Source organism: Haemaphysalis longicornis, unplaced genomic scaffold (assembly GCF_048455015.1).
Source record: "Haemaphysalis longicornis isolate Haplotype H1 unplaced genomic scaffold, Haemaphysalis longicornis Haplotype H1 scaffold_9, whole genome shotgun sequence".
NCBI lineage: Eukaryota > Metazoa > Arthropoda > Arachnida > Ixodida > Ixodidae > Haemaphysalis > Haemaphysalis longicornis.
The window spans coordinates 32634458-32650645 of record NW_027526460.1 but is presented as its reverse complement, the minus strand read 5'-3'; the positions used below and the strand labels follow the sequence as shown (position 1 = coordinate 32650645).

The window sequence follows — 16188 nt, the reverse complement described above, 5'->3', positions numbered from 1 at the left end:
CTCAATATTCGGATAATTGATATCACCAGCTAGAATTATAACCCTTTAAAGCACATCCTAAATCAAAATCCTTGACTCCTTTACTCACGTTGTCGACTGCGCCCGTAGGCAAGGCTGGCGCCCGGATAAACTCTTGCCAAGTGGTGGTTTCCAGTGGGAGCGTATACTTCCGGACTTCTTTTCCTCTCTCGACGATGGTTCTGCTTGTGGATTCTGCGGACAACAGAGACATGTTTTAACGTCGACTTGCAAGCGTTCCTCCCTTCCCCTCACTGCGAAGAGGCTCTACGTTTCCCTTTCTAGGCAAGCGGGTTTGGAATATCCCGCACTTTTACCGCCTGCAGACCCAGTTTTGATAACATGCAATTCAAACCAGCGCTAAAAATTTCACGCATCTCTACGAAGTGAATCATGACGAGTGGACGAAGTACTGGGGATTGTTTTTGCCGTGAATCACCCGTGGCAATGTCCAGTCGCGCATACAAGTGAGCGACAACGCGTGTGTACAGTATATACAATTCCAATCCAAGCTAATGCGTTACAATTCAATTTAATCCAATCCAATCCATTTTGATCCAATCCATTTCAATTAAATCCAAGCCGATCCAATTCAATGCTCCTTTTCGCAGTTTCGCGTGGCTCTCCACTTTCGCGTGGAGCAGTTTCGCGTGGCTCTCCAGGAGCCACGCGAAACTGTTCAACCTCTCTCTCTCTCTCTCTCTAACCTTTTGTGAACCTTTTAATTTGTTCTTGTGAACCTTTTGTGAACCTTTTGTCCTCAGATGTTTCGATTTACATGGTGCTGTGCGTCTCTCTCTCTCTCTCTCTCTCTCTCTCTCTCTCTCTCTCTCTCTCTCTCTCTCTCTCTCTAACCTTCTTTCCGCGAATTAGCGTTGATAGCTATGGTTTTTGCTTTTTTGCCGCGTTCTGCAACCTTTTAGGCGGTTTGACATACACATATTCGGTTTGTTGTGAGGTCCTAAGGTGCTTCGCACCTAAAACGAGACCTCTCGCATACTTGCAAAGATCCTTACTAGCTTTTTTCAAAGAGGGTTATTATTCTTGGCAACATAATTTTGTGCATGACGGACAATAGAATAAACCTTGTTAGGTGCCCAAAAGCACTATTTTGGCTTCGTAATCTCACCCTCGTAATCACATTAGAATGCGTTTTTTTTTGTTACCAGCAACCATTCGGCTTTCATAAAAACGAAATAAAACCTTATCGTCGGTTTATCTTCCCGCGTATTAGTGTGAAGGAATTTTAATAAAATGTGAGCCCGGAAAAGTGTTCCTCAGCTAGATGACCCACATGCTAGCCGATGTCTTGACTACATAAACGGAATTGCTGCTAATTTGCGAGTTCTGTTGGTTGAGAAATATTTTGTACACTGAAAAACCGATTGTCGCTAGTAGGAAAACCCCTTCGGTCTATATCGCCCACCGCTAAGAGCATAAATGTCAACATAAATACTTTGCTACTGCTCCTTTTTGCCAACACTAAATAAAGTACATGTTTGGGAAGTCCAAACAATGGTGTGTCACAGTAGGTGTACCGCTTTACACTAGGTAACTTTAGTTTTTGAATTTTCTATGAGGGAGCGCTATTCCTGATGGAAGCCCTGAGTAACAAGTTTCCGTGCATGTCTAAGGTCCCCGTTCTTGTATGGCGCGTATGCGCAGTCTAAGGCATAGATTTAAATCGTTGAGCTGCCATTTTAATTCGGAATTTGCGATTGTATTTGTAAAGTGCATGACTGACGAAGACTCATTGACGTGGGTGCTTACCTTCGTAATACAGTGACCTGAAGAAGGCCTTCAGGAAGTCATATAGCGACATCATGATGTACGTTTCCCTGAAATGTTAAATAAAAAGCGGAGCAAACGCAATGCGAGCAAACGCATTATTTGAAAACTTTCTCTTGTAATGATTACAGCATGCAAAGTCTTATCAGAGGTCTTTTAAAACATACGAATGGAGTGAAGTAGAATATCTTGGCTGCTTCCTTTGTTGCCCGTGTTTTAGTTCACACTTAAGTTTCCATGGTGCATAAGGATGATAAACATTGGAGCGTGAAATTCTAGTAAAAGTGTTGCTCCACGCGGTAACTCCAAAAATATTTTTTTCAAGTACCTTTTCCTCGACATACAAGACACACATGTTCACTTATCTTTTCGTGTGCCATTGACTGTACTACTGGCAATAGTTTTTGATTCTTGCTTTAGCAAGCAGAGGTAGCTACCATTGTAATTAAACATACAATATTCACATCGAAGGGCATGTGTGGCGAAATCGCTTTTATTATTTTTTTAATCAATGAATAAATGACAAAAGCCAGCCAAAAGCTACGAAAACGCGAGATACATTTTTATGTGACCGGCCGACGTTGCTGCTTGGAGAATTCTTGAAGCATGCAAATTTGCGGAGTCGTTAGGTTGCCCTGCACTTCTATGTTATGGCCATAGGCGTATCTTCTACGCAAACCGACTTAAACAAGAGGCCGTCCTCACAAAGTGGTTTTTGTGTACACTTGACTGTGATGTCTGGCACGGCCGGTTTGTCCAGAGTAGAACCAAAGTGTTTTGCCAAACCGAATCAGGGTTCGCTAACTACACAAACGCGTTTTGCTGATCGTAATCACGGGATTTCCCCTAGAAAACTTCTCAATTCCGCAGCTTAGGGTGTGGGGGCTCTTGCTTCACGGCAGCGACGAGCTGTTTTATCTTCTAAAGATTCAAGATAGCGGTGAGCACAAAGGAAAAAGTAACCATACAAAAACTTGCGTGCAGCGAAATGAACTGCATTGTGCAGGGTTGATTGATTGATTGATTGATTGATTGATTGATTGATTGATTGATTGATTGATTGATTGATTGATTGATTGATTGATTGATTGATTGATTGATTGATTGATTGTAGGGTGGTTTAACGCACCGACGCAACGCAGGCGATGCGGCGCGCCGTAGTGGAGGGCTCCGGATGAATTTTGACCACCTGGGGATCTTTAACGTGCGCCGAAATCTCGTACACACGAGCGTTTTTGCTTTTCGCCTCCCTTTTCTACCCTTTCGCCTCCCTTTTCTAAAAAGCTACCCTTGTTAAACACCAAAACGGAAATCAGCTACCATGTAGCTGAGCCATGAATCTCACCGTAGCTGCCAGTCTGTTATGTTGCCACGTGATTCATTAAAACCATTCAATTACGCTCGGCTTGTTCTGCTCCAGACAAGCAGGTTTACCAGAGTTAGGCGACCCCATTTCCAAGCTTGCGGGGCGAAAGAATACCTTGACCTTATAACAATCGGTCGCAAAAACCTTGTATGATTGAGTGGTATCCCGCTTGAAAGTTGAATGGCTTTCATTGGAGCACATCTTGTCAACTTTCATACTATGCAGAGCGGACTTAACATAGTGCTCCTTGCTGATATGCTCAAGAGAACAATGAAATGGAATCCATTGACATACTGACAACAATTTAGACAACAGGTGACCGTATCGCGAATGTCGGCTTCTCGCGTTCAGGTAGGGTGATAGCCGAGGTCAAACCCTATTTCCGACCAGGAAAACAAAGGACAAAGGAATTCAAGGTGAAATAATCGACGTCTGGCAGAACATTATTGAGAGTTAAATATAAATTCAGCGTTATAAAAAGTCAATTTCATTCAAAGCCTCACACGACATGTCGACGACTCTGGTCAATGCTGTACTACATTTGAATGCAAGAGAAGAAATCAAAGCCTCTTTCATAACAGAACGATGGTTAAAACGTGAAGCTTCCTCCGATGCAGTCAGAGTGAAACTCATCCAAACTTCTTCGGCAGATATGGAACGGCGCAATTGGATAGACGTCGCTTCCATAACATGGGGCACCCAGGTTCGATTCCGACCGCGGGAAACGTTTTCTTTTTTTTCTTCAGTCGCTTGACGTTCCTTGTGCAAAAGCATTGTGTAAGTTGGCCTCCCTGCAGTGCGTTCTGAGCCTTAAGATTTTGATTTTGGACTTTCACTGTGGACTTTGAAGACATTGGCTTTCGACGAGAGAAAGCTTCGCGTTTCAACCATCTTTCGATTCACTCACGATCATCATTATCATAAGAAAAAGTTGGCTTTCCTGCCGAGCGTTTTGGTGTGTACGGTCGTCACCACGGTGGCACAAAAAGCTTCGCTTCAAACAAACAAACAAACAAGCAAACAAAGAAACAAATAAGTAAATGAACAAAGCATATTGGTGGCGTGTTATCCAATTCCGGATGATCCGAACCGAGTTATAGTGGTTTAAATGTGGCAGATGCAGTTAACACTGCACAGTTATAGAGCTAGCTGAAGGAGTGTTTGAGAATGCCGTGAATGTGTGAAACCGGTTGATGCTATAGTTGTTTCATCCCTTTTACATACTTACTTGAATGGCGGATTCAATAGGGCCAGAGCAACGTACACAAGAGGTACAACTGAAATACAAGGCACATTAATGAGATGAACGTCACACAGCGCTTCAATGCCGCGCCGCTTCTGTAAACTAGTATAAAACTTACATATTTCAGCTTTTCCGAAGTGGAAGTTGAAATTGAAGTTGCTGAAATCTGGCTCGCTGGAAAGAGATAAATAATGGTTGAGAAGGGAAAAAATATCGTCTCTGCGATTTCTTTTTATTGTTGTTGTGGGAGGGGTAAGGGAGCAAATATTTTTTGTCCGATCTTTAACTAACCCGCCAAACGTGTACACCAATGTTAGTTAACAATAAAATAGACCACGAAATTATATTTTCCTGCCGATGTTAGTTCACAATAAGATAGACCACAAAATTAGACCTTCCTGAAACATTCAAGGGCGATGTGTGACACTTCTCTAGAAATAATTTAGGTTTTTTGCGATAATGCCGGGAGGTCTGCGTATTACATGTCGCAAAACTTGTAAATCACAGAACTTTACTCTAAGGTTTTCCCACAGAGATGGTTCCTACCATTACAGGATAAATCGGGGACGAGGAGGTGACTACTAATTTACCTGACATCGTTAGATCATCTAAAACTGGAGTTTGGGCCATGACTTGATTTTCAGTGCTGGCGTAGCATTTACCTGCACGAATCCGACTATGATGCTCCGAAACAGAAGTTGAAGAACGTGTTTTGAGGAAGGTGGAAACACGCGCACTGATCGTTAACAGAGTACAGGATGAGACACCCTCTTGTGAGGAGACCCATGAACTAGCAGTGTAGATGGCATGGCCAATGGTTACCCATCGTTCCCCACGCGCTCACACCGGTGGGTACGTCGACAGGACGGCTTTGTCGTCTGCTTCAGCGAAGGTTGTTTAGGGTCTGTTTTTGGCGCAGATTCGCATTCATTGCGCGCTTCCTTCGCACGGCTGGATAAACTTGTTCGACAGCACCTCCTGGGTAATTTGGACCCGACAGAATTAAGTGGTCGTTCGGCAAAGATACGTTCAGGAATGGTTTGCAGAACGGGAAAAGGAAATGTAGGGACCACATAGAGACATCTGGCCGCTTGAGAAACGCTACCTTTTGCACACGAATGGGACTCCATTTTCTAAACTGGTGTATACCAATTCGAGTGTGTTTTAAGAGGTATTACAGAAGGCGAAAGGAGAAACTCGTTCTGATTAAAAGCGATTATAGAAGTTCCCTCACCTTTCTCGCAATTCTCAAACTTGCAAAACTAACTAGTTTAAATCGGTATGAATCACTAAGCTCACATGCCGAATTGTTTCGGTGAATGCGCATGTGTCGCGCGGTGGTGTAGCCCCGAGCTAGCACATCAGGGTGGCTAGGTTTCGCTGACCTTCGAAAGACGCTCCTCTCCGTTTTCTTTCTGCCGACTCACGGCCGGGCTACAACGGCGACGCCCGCCACTCGAGCCCGACCGGGGCCGACGCTTCTGCGTTCGGGACGCCGTACCCGCGAATTCCAGGTAACGGCTGGCAAAATCTCTGGTTTCACTCTTTGTAGAGCCACGTGTGTGATCTCAAGTGAGGTGGCATGGGAAATTGTTGTGGGTGTCGCTTAAAGCTTTGTTTTCCAACCACTTTCACAGCGTGGATTGCAGCCAATTTTTTTTTTTGCAGCAACAAACGAATTTGATATCAAATTAAAAACAGCGCACAAACGCAAAGCAGAAACAGAAGGGGCACTGCTGCCACGAGAAAATCACGCAGTGCCGTTCTGGGCTGGCGATAACTGTAGCTTTCGCACTGCCTCCAGACGCGAGGGAAAGAGTGAAGGCGTTTGTCGGAACTGTGGCGGTGTCCCTTTAATCTTGTCACACAGGTAAGAAGAGCTAAATCCATATCTTGAAACTGTGGAGTATAGCTGGGAAGTAAAATACACTGAGAGCCTCCAACAGCGGCTTATCTAAGACCCCGCTAAGCAGCTGCTGTCCAACGACACCGTTCTTACGGGTTGCAGCAAGTGGCGGGGCACACCAGTAGTCGCACCGGTACAAAACCACTCACTCGTACGGCGTGTTCTGGGGTGTGTAACGCTGGTCCCACGTCTCTGCCGAAATTTGTTTGAGGCCCTCCACAAAGTAGAAAAGGACAGTGTCATCATCCTCAGAGACGTTTCCGGATCTCCTTATCGGACCCTGTGCAGGGGATAGAAAAAAGATGCACCTCTGCTTTAGGCGGAAAATATTGACTCGTGTGTTACTTTGGGCTGCCCTTTCACAAGTCCTTAAGTGTGAACCGCATGGTGCGTTTTCGCACGCGATTCGTGCGCGTCGGCGTTGCGCGTGTGATTTTTTTACGCCCGCGTCGACGCTTCCGCGCGCGCGGCAGCTTGTGCCTCACTCAAAAAATCGCGCGTGTCGCGCGCGGCAGTGGGAGGAGCCTGGCGACTCGCGCCAGTGGGGAGGCGCGCGCCTCATGGCGGCAGTTTTGAAGGGCTTAAGACAGCCGCCTGGCTCCGCCAGAGTTTATGCTTACCACCCCGGAAGGTACTGCAAGGGCGCTTTCACTAGCCGCGCGGATGATGTTTTATAGTACTGTTTTCTCCCACATTATGAGCTCCTTTACAGAACAAGCAACTTCGTGTGTACCTTGAGCGGCATGTTAGAGAGCGGTCTTAGGCGCGGTAGCTAGATCTCCTCTAACCACTTCGCGGCCGCTGCGCTTCCGCGGCTCCACCGTCCGTGCTAAGCCTGGCCAGGAAAAAAAACGTCTCTCTCTCTCTCTCTCTCTCTCTCTCTCTCTCTCTCTCTCTCTCTCTCTCTCTCTCTCTCTCTCTCTCTCTCTCTCTCTCTCTCGCGGCCGAAGCCGGTGCAAGGTTGCCGCTGCCGGCAGCGCCGTGCGCAGCGTGGGGGTAGTTCCGCGGTAGCGGCAGCGCGCCTCTCGCGTGCGCGGAACGTTTTCGCGAGCAAAAAAACGCCCCATGCGGTTCACGCTTCATAGTTGAATAGACAGATGAGAACAGTAGCCGAAATTCTGAATGGGGAAGAAGCGGCAAGAGGGTTCACGAGTACGTCATTGGTAAAGTGGGATTGCGCTCATAGAGTGAAGGTTATATTAAGTTATTCTCACGACCCTTAAAATTGTGTATGTTGTGCAACTGTTGCTCTTTGAACACTGGGACCGGTATTCACTGACGCGAAAGCACTTTCTGTGCGTGTTGAAAGGAGTATCTTTGTGAATATAGCAGTTTGCCAAGGGTAAACGTAAAAAATCAAGGCCTCTTTCTTTACAGAAATACGGTTAAAACACGAAGCTTTCTCCATGCAAACTGATTCAAATCAAAGTCCAAAATCTACGCTGCCTCCAAGGTGCGAAATCCGAGCTACGAAAGTCCAAAGCCAACTCCCGCGCAACGAACGTAAATAAAACGCTGAGAGACTCGAATGAGATGATTACGTTGAACATCATTAGCGACTTCGTTATGCGATACCTTCGATACAATGCGATACAATGCGACATCCTTCCAAAGCTATACACCATCGTGTTTTGTGCGTAAATACCTCTCATTGTCTACGTGTGCAGTATGATTCATTCGCCCTTGGGGAAAATCATTGGGCAAAGGTAGCTTTCTTGCAGTGTGCTATGACGTAACTTCATCACCATTGGGGAGGCATACAACGCTTCGCTTAATTACCTTTTGCGAATGGCGCAAGCAGACTGCGTCATAACGCGAGGGACTCAGGTTCGATTCCGAACACGGTAAGCGTTTTTTTTTACACAAAAGTGTTCTATGCCGCGATCCGCCAAGGTCTGACTGACGTCATATCCGTCACGGAAATGACATCACCAGAAAAACGCGGCTACACCAGGATTTGAGCAGGGTGCTCCGTCGTCGCAACGGAAGGTGCAAGCGCTTTACCGACTCCGCTACGAACTGAAGCGCAGACAGTCGTATAAACGCGCCATATGTCTTCCCTATAACCTCCTCTATTTTGATGGTGCTGCCGTCTAAGAGAGGTGAAGCGAAGTGGTGCGTCACAATGCTAATGAGCGCCGACAGTTGGCACCAGCTGAGCTCGTCGCAACGCAACCGTCTCCCGTATACTCCACGGAGCAGGGATGCAGTGGTCGCACATTTGCGAAAGCGACGCGCCAGCAGATTGTCGCTCGCCAAACAAATCCACAACACAGCCTCGCAAATCATGCTCTTTCGCTGCAGCGGACCGAGAGTTCACCTTAACGATTCACTGGCAACCCGTTCGGTTTCGTTCGCATGGTTTGCGAGTGCGTGTGGTTTCATTTGGGTTTACGCAGTGCTCCGGCGTGTGCGATCCAGTGTCTAATGTTGATAAGTCTGACGGTCCCATACCGACGAAATATAAATAGTGATGTGCAAGTTCATATGGGTGCAGAATAAATATTCAACTGATCCTGTGAAGGCACATCTCAATTTCGTGTTTTGCCGATTCCTATGAAAGAAAGATCGACCACATTTTTTTTTTTTTCTCGAGGCGCTCGACTTTCTTTTTTTTTTTTTTTTGAACATCATCGCAAGATTGATGTTCCCTTGTGGAAACCCATTTTGTAAAGGTGGTTTTATTGGAGCGCGTTTTGGCGTAACTACATCACCATAAGTGACGCATAGAAAGCTTCGCTTTAAAAAATGCGCGACGTTCCTGTGCAGTGGACTGCCGCTACAATTTCGGCCTTGCGCAGCATGCGTGCGAAGCGAAAACCGAAAGAGGTGGCGTGAAACTGGACCGAATTTGCCTGCAGTGACTTCTTCTCTCACCACGTTTTCATTTTAATTGTGCCGGCGTTCTTGTGCGATGACATTTTCTCTCAAGGTCATTCATCGCGTCACAATGACCTTGAGCCGCCGGAGCACAAGTGCCGCTGGTGTGACGTAGAGCCACTAGATCAGGTTTAAGAGTATCGGCACTCTTTTCTGTGATCGTTGAATAATGCCGCCGACAGCGGCCATTGGTCGAAGCATGTCACGTTACAATTGATGACCCATGGGCGCTGACATTTTGGAGCCTCTGTGTTGCCGCGCGTGCGCTCTTCTATAAGTCGTGATTTTCTGAACGCAGCGCGGCTGTACGACGCGTTGAGCGTGAGTTTTTAAGTCCCCAGACAGAGTAGCGATGCCGTGCTGCTCTGTACTGGGCTGTTTCAACATGCGCCAAAAACGCCTGCATCGCTCCCACTGGGAAAGAACGACAGTGGCCTAGCGTAACCTATGGGCACCTAAAAAGCGTAGCTTAATTAGTGGCTCTAGCGTAACCTAAAGCCATTAAATAAGCTACGCCAGCGTAACCGAGCCTGACCCCATCGCACCGGCGCGCTGTCTCTAAATCTTCGAAAAGTAAACACAGCTGTCATGGTTGCCAAGTGGCGCCCGGACGAATTCCGCCCGTCAATGTCAGCCGCAATAGGGCGCATAAGGCTGGCCACCCTGGCGTCAGGCACCAAAATGGCTGCCGCCGTATGACAGTGTCGTTACTATTAAGCATAACTTATTTAGTGGTTCTAGTGTGACGTAATGCCCCGGGATCCGCCGAGGAGAGGCGTTGCAGCTGCGCTAGCTAGGAGCCTCGCCGCTACAGTACCACGTGACTGGGCGAGGGTTTACGGCTGCTTCGCTGACGCTCGGCGCTCAGTATCGCCATGGGTGGCGCCACGACTGTGCCGTATGTGCCGGCGCTTCAGCTTTCGATCGTGGTAACTATGTTTACAAGTTCCAAATCTGAGCCATTTTTAATGCGTAGCATTCTTTGCCGAGCCCTCCTCCCCCTCCCCCCGGCCAGGACCGTGTACTGCGCTGCATTTCCCCCAAAATGCAGATTTTGTGAAATTAACACTTGTGATCAATATAAAAGAGTAAATCGAAATAATTGGTCAGACAGAATTTCAAAATCCAAAAAATAAGAACAATGGAAAAAAGTCTCACAAAATTATCTGTCAAAATCAAAAATACGTGTCTTGTACATCTCCCACCAAAACTGAAGAATAAACATAACAGTCAGCAAGAAAACGTTCAAATACAATTAAAAACTACCGAAAATGACGAACCGTGTATCGCCCTGCATTTCCACAAAAATGCAGATTTCGTGAAAGTAACACCTTTAATCGTTATACTAGCGCTAATGGAGATAATTGGTGGGACAGAATTTGGAAAAACTAAGAAATTAGAAAAATATAAAAATCAAATTTTTTCACTAAAATGATCTGACAAAATCCCAAATATGCAGGTTGTAAATCTCCCCCAATAGTCAAGAATAAACAAAAAAAAACACCAAAACACGTTCAAACTGCGAATAAAAACAGCGAAAAGGGAGCAACTCTGCAGTATGCCTTCTTTTTCGAAAAAAAATCCGTAATTAGCGAAGTCCCGTCGTTGTTTTAATGGTATAAATTTACATCATTGGGAAAAAGAAACAAGCGGAGGGTTCAAAAGAATAAAATGATTTAAAGTATTTTGTTACTAGAACTCATCTAGACAAGCGGCACACGAATGCTATGCGTTAGTAGACAATTCCATGAGTCTCTCTCTCTAAGTGGTGGCGCTGTTGGTCTCTGTCCCTTCTGGGTGCTCACTGCTCCCGTTAACTCTGCGAAATATTAGGGGCATTTTTAGATGCGACGCTGAGAGCATCTCTTGTCGGCGGCCCTGTCCTTCCTGCGTGCGTTCGTCGTCGTCGTCGGCGGCGGCGTCCGCACTCTCCTCCGCTCACCCCCTCTCCTCTCCGATAGCGAACACTCTCTCGCGAGGGGCATTGGATTGGATTCGATTGGCGTGGCGTGGCTTGGCTTGGATTGGATTTGTATTGGATTGGATTAAAGTGGATTGTGTTGGATTGTGTTGCGTCATAGCCGCGGCAGACTCACTGGCGCCGGCGCGTGCCCAGGGGAGAGCGAACACTCTCTCTCAACATCTGCGGGTGTGCGGCCCAGCGCGCTCTCACTCCGCCGGTGGGCGGCGCTGCGCGCGGTGCTGCACATGTGCAGTACTCTCTCTCTCTCCGCTGTCTCCTCTCCTTCGGGCGCGCTGCGCATATAACCGGTGTGCCGCTCTCCGGCGGCCTTTCGGTCGACGGTTGCTCTCTGCTTGCGCTTGAACCCCACTCAGCGTCGCATCATACCAGGGTTCCCACGAGGGGAGGTGGGCGTAATTTTTTAACTTGAACTGGTGCATATTAGTGCATTGTCGTGCAGAACAGTTCAGAGCGCTACTGAGGATATCAATTAGTAAAAAAAATGAACATATGCTGCCCTGCTTGCACCAGTGCAGCCAGTTCAGGTAAAAAAATTGCCTCTATTGGTGAATCCTGGATACTTCCCATGCCTACAACCCAGCCACAGCAGCAGCAATTCGATCCGATTCGTTCGATTGACGAAAAAGTAATACTTTCTTCCGGGGTATCCAGCTCAGTTTCAAGTTCTCAATGTTGGACATTTTAGTTGTTGCTTTTTTTGGTACGGTCGCTATAAAATTTTCAAGCTGCGCTCGTTGCTTACCTGGCATGTCAAGCTGTTGAGGGGAAGCGATGAATACTTCTTTAAAAAGCCGACATGGATGGCTTTTAGTACCTGCAAAGACAAGTGCAAGTGGCGTTTTGGGGAGCAACATTGGAAATCAGCCTTGTTATGACAGCCTGCTTGGTAAAGGCAGTCATAGCTGCCTCGACTTTTCATGAAGTTGGCCTATGTCTTGCACATCCAATACTGCGCGAAAGCGTTACTTGTGCACAAACTACGGATGCCACCGTCGTTCAATCTATGGCCATTTTGGGTGAGTGAGTGAGCGATTGAGCGGGTGGGTGGAGGAGGGGGGGGAGTAAGCGTGTGACTGAGCGAGTGAGTCAGTGAGGCAGTCAGTGAGTGAGTGAGCTAGTGAGCGAGGGAGTGAGCGAGCGAGTGAATCAGTGAATTACTAAACGAGCGAGTGAGTGAGGGAGTGAGCATGTGAGCGAGCGAGTGAGTGAGTGAGAGAGTGAGTGCGTGAGTGAGTGAGAGACTGAATGAGCGAGTGAGTGAGTGACTGAGTGAGTGACTGAATGAGAGAGTCATGACTGGCGATTGAGTGAGTGAGTGAATGGGTGAGCGAGTGAGTGAGTGAGTGAGTGAGTGAGTGAGTGAGCGAGTGAGTGAGTGAGTGAGTGAGTGAGTGAGTGAGTGAGTGAATCTTGGAGGGAGGGAGGGATCGAGTAAATGAAGCAGTGGGCGAGTGAATGCGTGAGTGAGTGCATGAGGGAGTGAGTGAGTGAGGGAGTGAGTGGGTGATTCACTGAGGGAGTGAGTGAGTGAAGGAGTGAGTGAGGAAGTGAACGAGTAAGTGCCTGAGTGAGTGAGTGAGGGTGTGAGCGAGTGAGTGAGTGCTTGAAGAATGAGTGAGCGAGTAAGTGAGCGAGTGAGCGAGTGAGCGAGTGAGCGAGCGAGTGAGTGAGTGAGTGAGTGAGCGAGTGAGTGAGTGAGCGAGTGAGTGAGCGAGTGAGTGAGTGAACGAGTAAGTGCCTGAGTGAGTGAGTGAGTGAGTGAGTGAGTGAGTGAGTGAGTGAGTGAGTGAGTGAGTAAGTGAGCGAGTGAGCGAGCGAGTGAGCGAGTGAGTGAGTGAGCGAGTGAGTGAGCGAGTGAGTGAGTGAGCGAGTGAGTGCCTGAGTGAGTGAGTGAACGAGTGAGTGCCTGAGTGAGTGAGTGAGTGAGTGAGTGAGTGAGTGAGTGAGTGAGTGAGTGAGTGAGTGAGTGAGCGAGTGAGCGAGCGAGTGAGCGAGCGAGCGAGTGAGTGAGTGAGTGAGCGAGTGAGCGAGTGAGTGAGCGAGTGAGTGAGTGAACGAGTGAGTGAACGAGTGAGTGCCTGAGTGAGTGAGTGAGTGAGTGAGTGAGTGAGTGAGTGAGAGAGTGAGTGAGTGAGTGAGTGAGTGAGTGAGTGAGTGAGTGAGTGAGTGAGTGAGTGAGTGAGTGAGTGAGTGAGTGAGTGAGTGAGTGAGTGAGTGAGTGAGTGAGTGAGTGAGTGAGTGAGCGAGCGAGCGAGCGAGCGAGAGAGAGAGAGAACGAGCGAACTTCCCTCTCAGCTGTTTCAAGCACTCCTGAGTTTCGGGAAAGTACGTTGGTCGTTGTGTAACATCCAGAGAAACGGCAGTATCTAGAACTACAGCGCCTTAAAAAATTCAAAACGAGTAATTACTTACGATAGTAGCCTTTACGTTGTTGAAGAAGGTGCTCTTGCCAGGGGAGGGCGGAATTCCGGGCTTAATGCCGTCAATAAATTCGCTCAAGTACCTCCTATAGAGATCTACTATAGATGACTGCTGCAAAATTAGACACAAGTTTGTTCAACGTGCAACTCTTTATAGCTGGTACTCAGGATAGTCGGCACCACAGAAAAATGTTTGTAAGTACGCCCGTGAAGCGTGCTGGACACTTAATATGTAGGTTAAAGTACGGGCTACGGTTGTTGCTGAATGTTGCATAATGTTAAAGTATTTGTGCGCTTCTGGTGCTGAATTTCGGCACCCACACCAGCTATACTTCATGGCAATCATCTAGTTCAAGTACTTTACATTTACATTTACATTTACATTTACATACCCTAAAGACCCGGGAGGGCATTACATAGGGGGGGGGGGCGGATTAGGAAGATATTCAACAAGTGCACAATACATTAAATGTTCCGAGGCATCATTATATAAAGCTTAAATGTAAACGCGCAGGAAAACTACACACGACAGAAGTAATAAGGAAAAAAGCATGTATGTAAACTGTGCAGAAGAACAAGTACCTTAATAACAATACAATATGCTCCAGGTAACAAAGTGTAGGCGCAAATAACACACACCAAAATAATCAAGTAATTCACATCAGCAACACCACCGAATCACTACATTAATGAATTGGAATTTCTAAGAACACTTTTAATGCTTTAAGAAAGGATGAAGACTCTGTTAGAGTTGCGATATCACCTGGCAAGGAATTCCAGTCAGTTATCGACAGGGCTAAGGGCGAGTTTTGGTATTTTTTGTTCTCAGGAAGAGGGGATTAACTTTGTTAAGGTGATCAACACGGGCTGAAATGTGTGATGGCGAGAGGATATGATCGCGCGCAAACGGGGAGTTGCTGTGGAACCATGAGTGGAAAAATGATAGCCTTGCAAGTTTACGGCGCGTGGCAAGGGGGAGCAGATTAAGCGATTTTAGTAAGGCAGTTACGCTTTCATAACGTTAGTACGACGACGTTATAAAGCGCGCAGCTTTGTTTTGAATCGATTCAACCAGGTAAGTTAAATTTTCAGTGTGAGAATGCCATATGATTGAAGCATATTCCAGCGATGGTCTTATCAGGGAAATGTATGAATGCAGTCTGGTTTCTTTGTTAGCAAGGTATAGTCGCCTTTTGAGGATTCCAAGTTTTTTTATTGCTTTAGTAGTGATATGTTCAATGTGGGTGGTTGCAGTTTAAATTGGCTGTGAAAAATACCCCCAGATATTTAAAGGATTGCAGTGATTCAATTCGAGTATTATTTATGGTGTATGTGTTACGTGAAGGGATTAAAGCAGAACTAAATTCCAAGTGCTTAGTTTTCCCCACATTAATTTCCATCTGCCACGTGTCGCACCACTCACCCAACCTATCGAGGTGAGATTGTAAAATGGTATTGTCGGCAGAGCTAGTTATATCCTTGTAAATTATGCAGTCGTCTGCAAATAGCCGAATTTGCGAATTTATATTACACGCTATGTCATTAATGTATATTAAAAACAAAAGAGGACCTAGAACCGAGCCTTGTGGAACACCAGATAAAACGCTAGTAGGGTTAGATATGTAGCTCTTTAGTTTTTCAGATTGGAAGCGGTTAGTAAGAAATTCCAGAATCCATTGTGTTATATTATTGCCAAGCATGAAATTGCGAATTTTTAGTTCTAAACGTTTGTAGGGGACCCTGTACCACCCGGGGATCCACCAGACACAACGCGGCGATCTGCCCCACCTGGCAACCCTGGGCGGGGGAGACGAGCGCGCGCGGTAGCGGCTAATAAACAGTTTCCCACTTGCAAACCAAGGGTGTGGTCGCTCTATTTCAGCGCGCATGCCGCGCATGAAACATGGTGTCAGAAGTGCATAGCCTGTCGGACTAAGCGTACAAGATGGAACTTCTGCCTCCCCCCGAGCGGCTTGTATTGTCGGAAGGAGCAGCGGAGAACTGGAAGAAGTTCCGCCAGCGTATTGAACTCTACTTTCAGAGCTACCGCGCCGGACAAAGAACGAACGTCAGCACAGAAGGCTGCCATTTCTCTTCATGACGCCGGGCAAGAAGCAATTGACGTTTTTAACACATTCCCATTAACGGCAGAGCAACAAGAGGACTACGATGCTATCGTCAAGGCTTTCGAAGAGTACTGCAGGCCACGGTGCAACGAGACCTTCGAGCGGTACGTACTGCGCTCTAGGCAACAACAAGATGGCGAACCATTCTAACAGTTTTTGCGCGACATACAATTGAAAGCACAGTCGGGTAATTTCGGCGAACTAAGGGACTCTATGGTCAGAGATCAAATAGTGTGTGGAATTGCCGACAAAAAGTTACGCGCGCGACTACTGCGCGAGAATGACTTAAAGGTGTTGTGCCACCAAATTTTAAGTCTGTAAAAAGCCTGCTGTAGGCTTCCTCTGCATGCAACGACCCTCAACACGAAGTGCTGGGTACAGCAAGCGCTTAATATATATTTTAATTCGCTTCTAAAAATTACCTAAATGCTCTTCTGGAAATCGGGACCCATCGCTA

General features: G+C 46.8%; 1 protein-coding gene across 1 annotated transcript in view; it reads right to left on the bottom strand.

Annotated features, from left to right (window-relative positions):
- The window catches only part of LOC144153134 (uncharacterized), a 99844-nt gene that overhangs the window by 12184 nt on the left and 71472 nt on the right, over positions 1 to 16188 (bottom strand). The window contains exons 20-26 of the mRNA XM_077684788.1: positions 13598 to 13717; positions 11928 to 11999; positions 6471 to 6601; positions 4534 to 4589; positions 4401 to 4449; positions 1789 to 1856; positions 89 to 213 (exon numbers count right to left, since the gene is read on the bottom strand). Coding sequence (XP_077540914.1) covers positions 89 to 213; positions 1789 to 1856; positions 4401 to 4449; positions 4534 to 4589; positions 6471 to 6601; positions 11928 to 11999; positions 13598 to 13717 — 621 coding nt within the window. The remainder of the gene's footprint in view (positions 1 to 88; positions 214 to 1788; positions 1857 to 4400; positions 4450 to 4533; positions 4590 to 6470; positions 6602 to 11927; positions 12000 to 13597; positions 13718 to 16188) is intronic.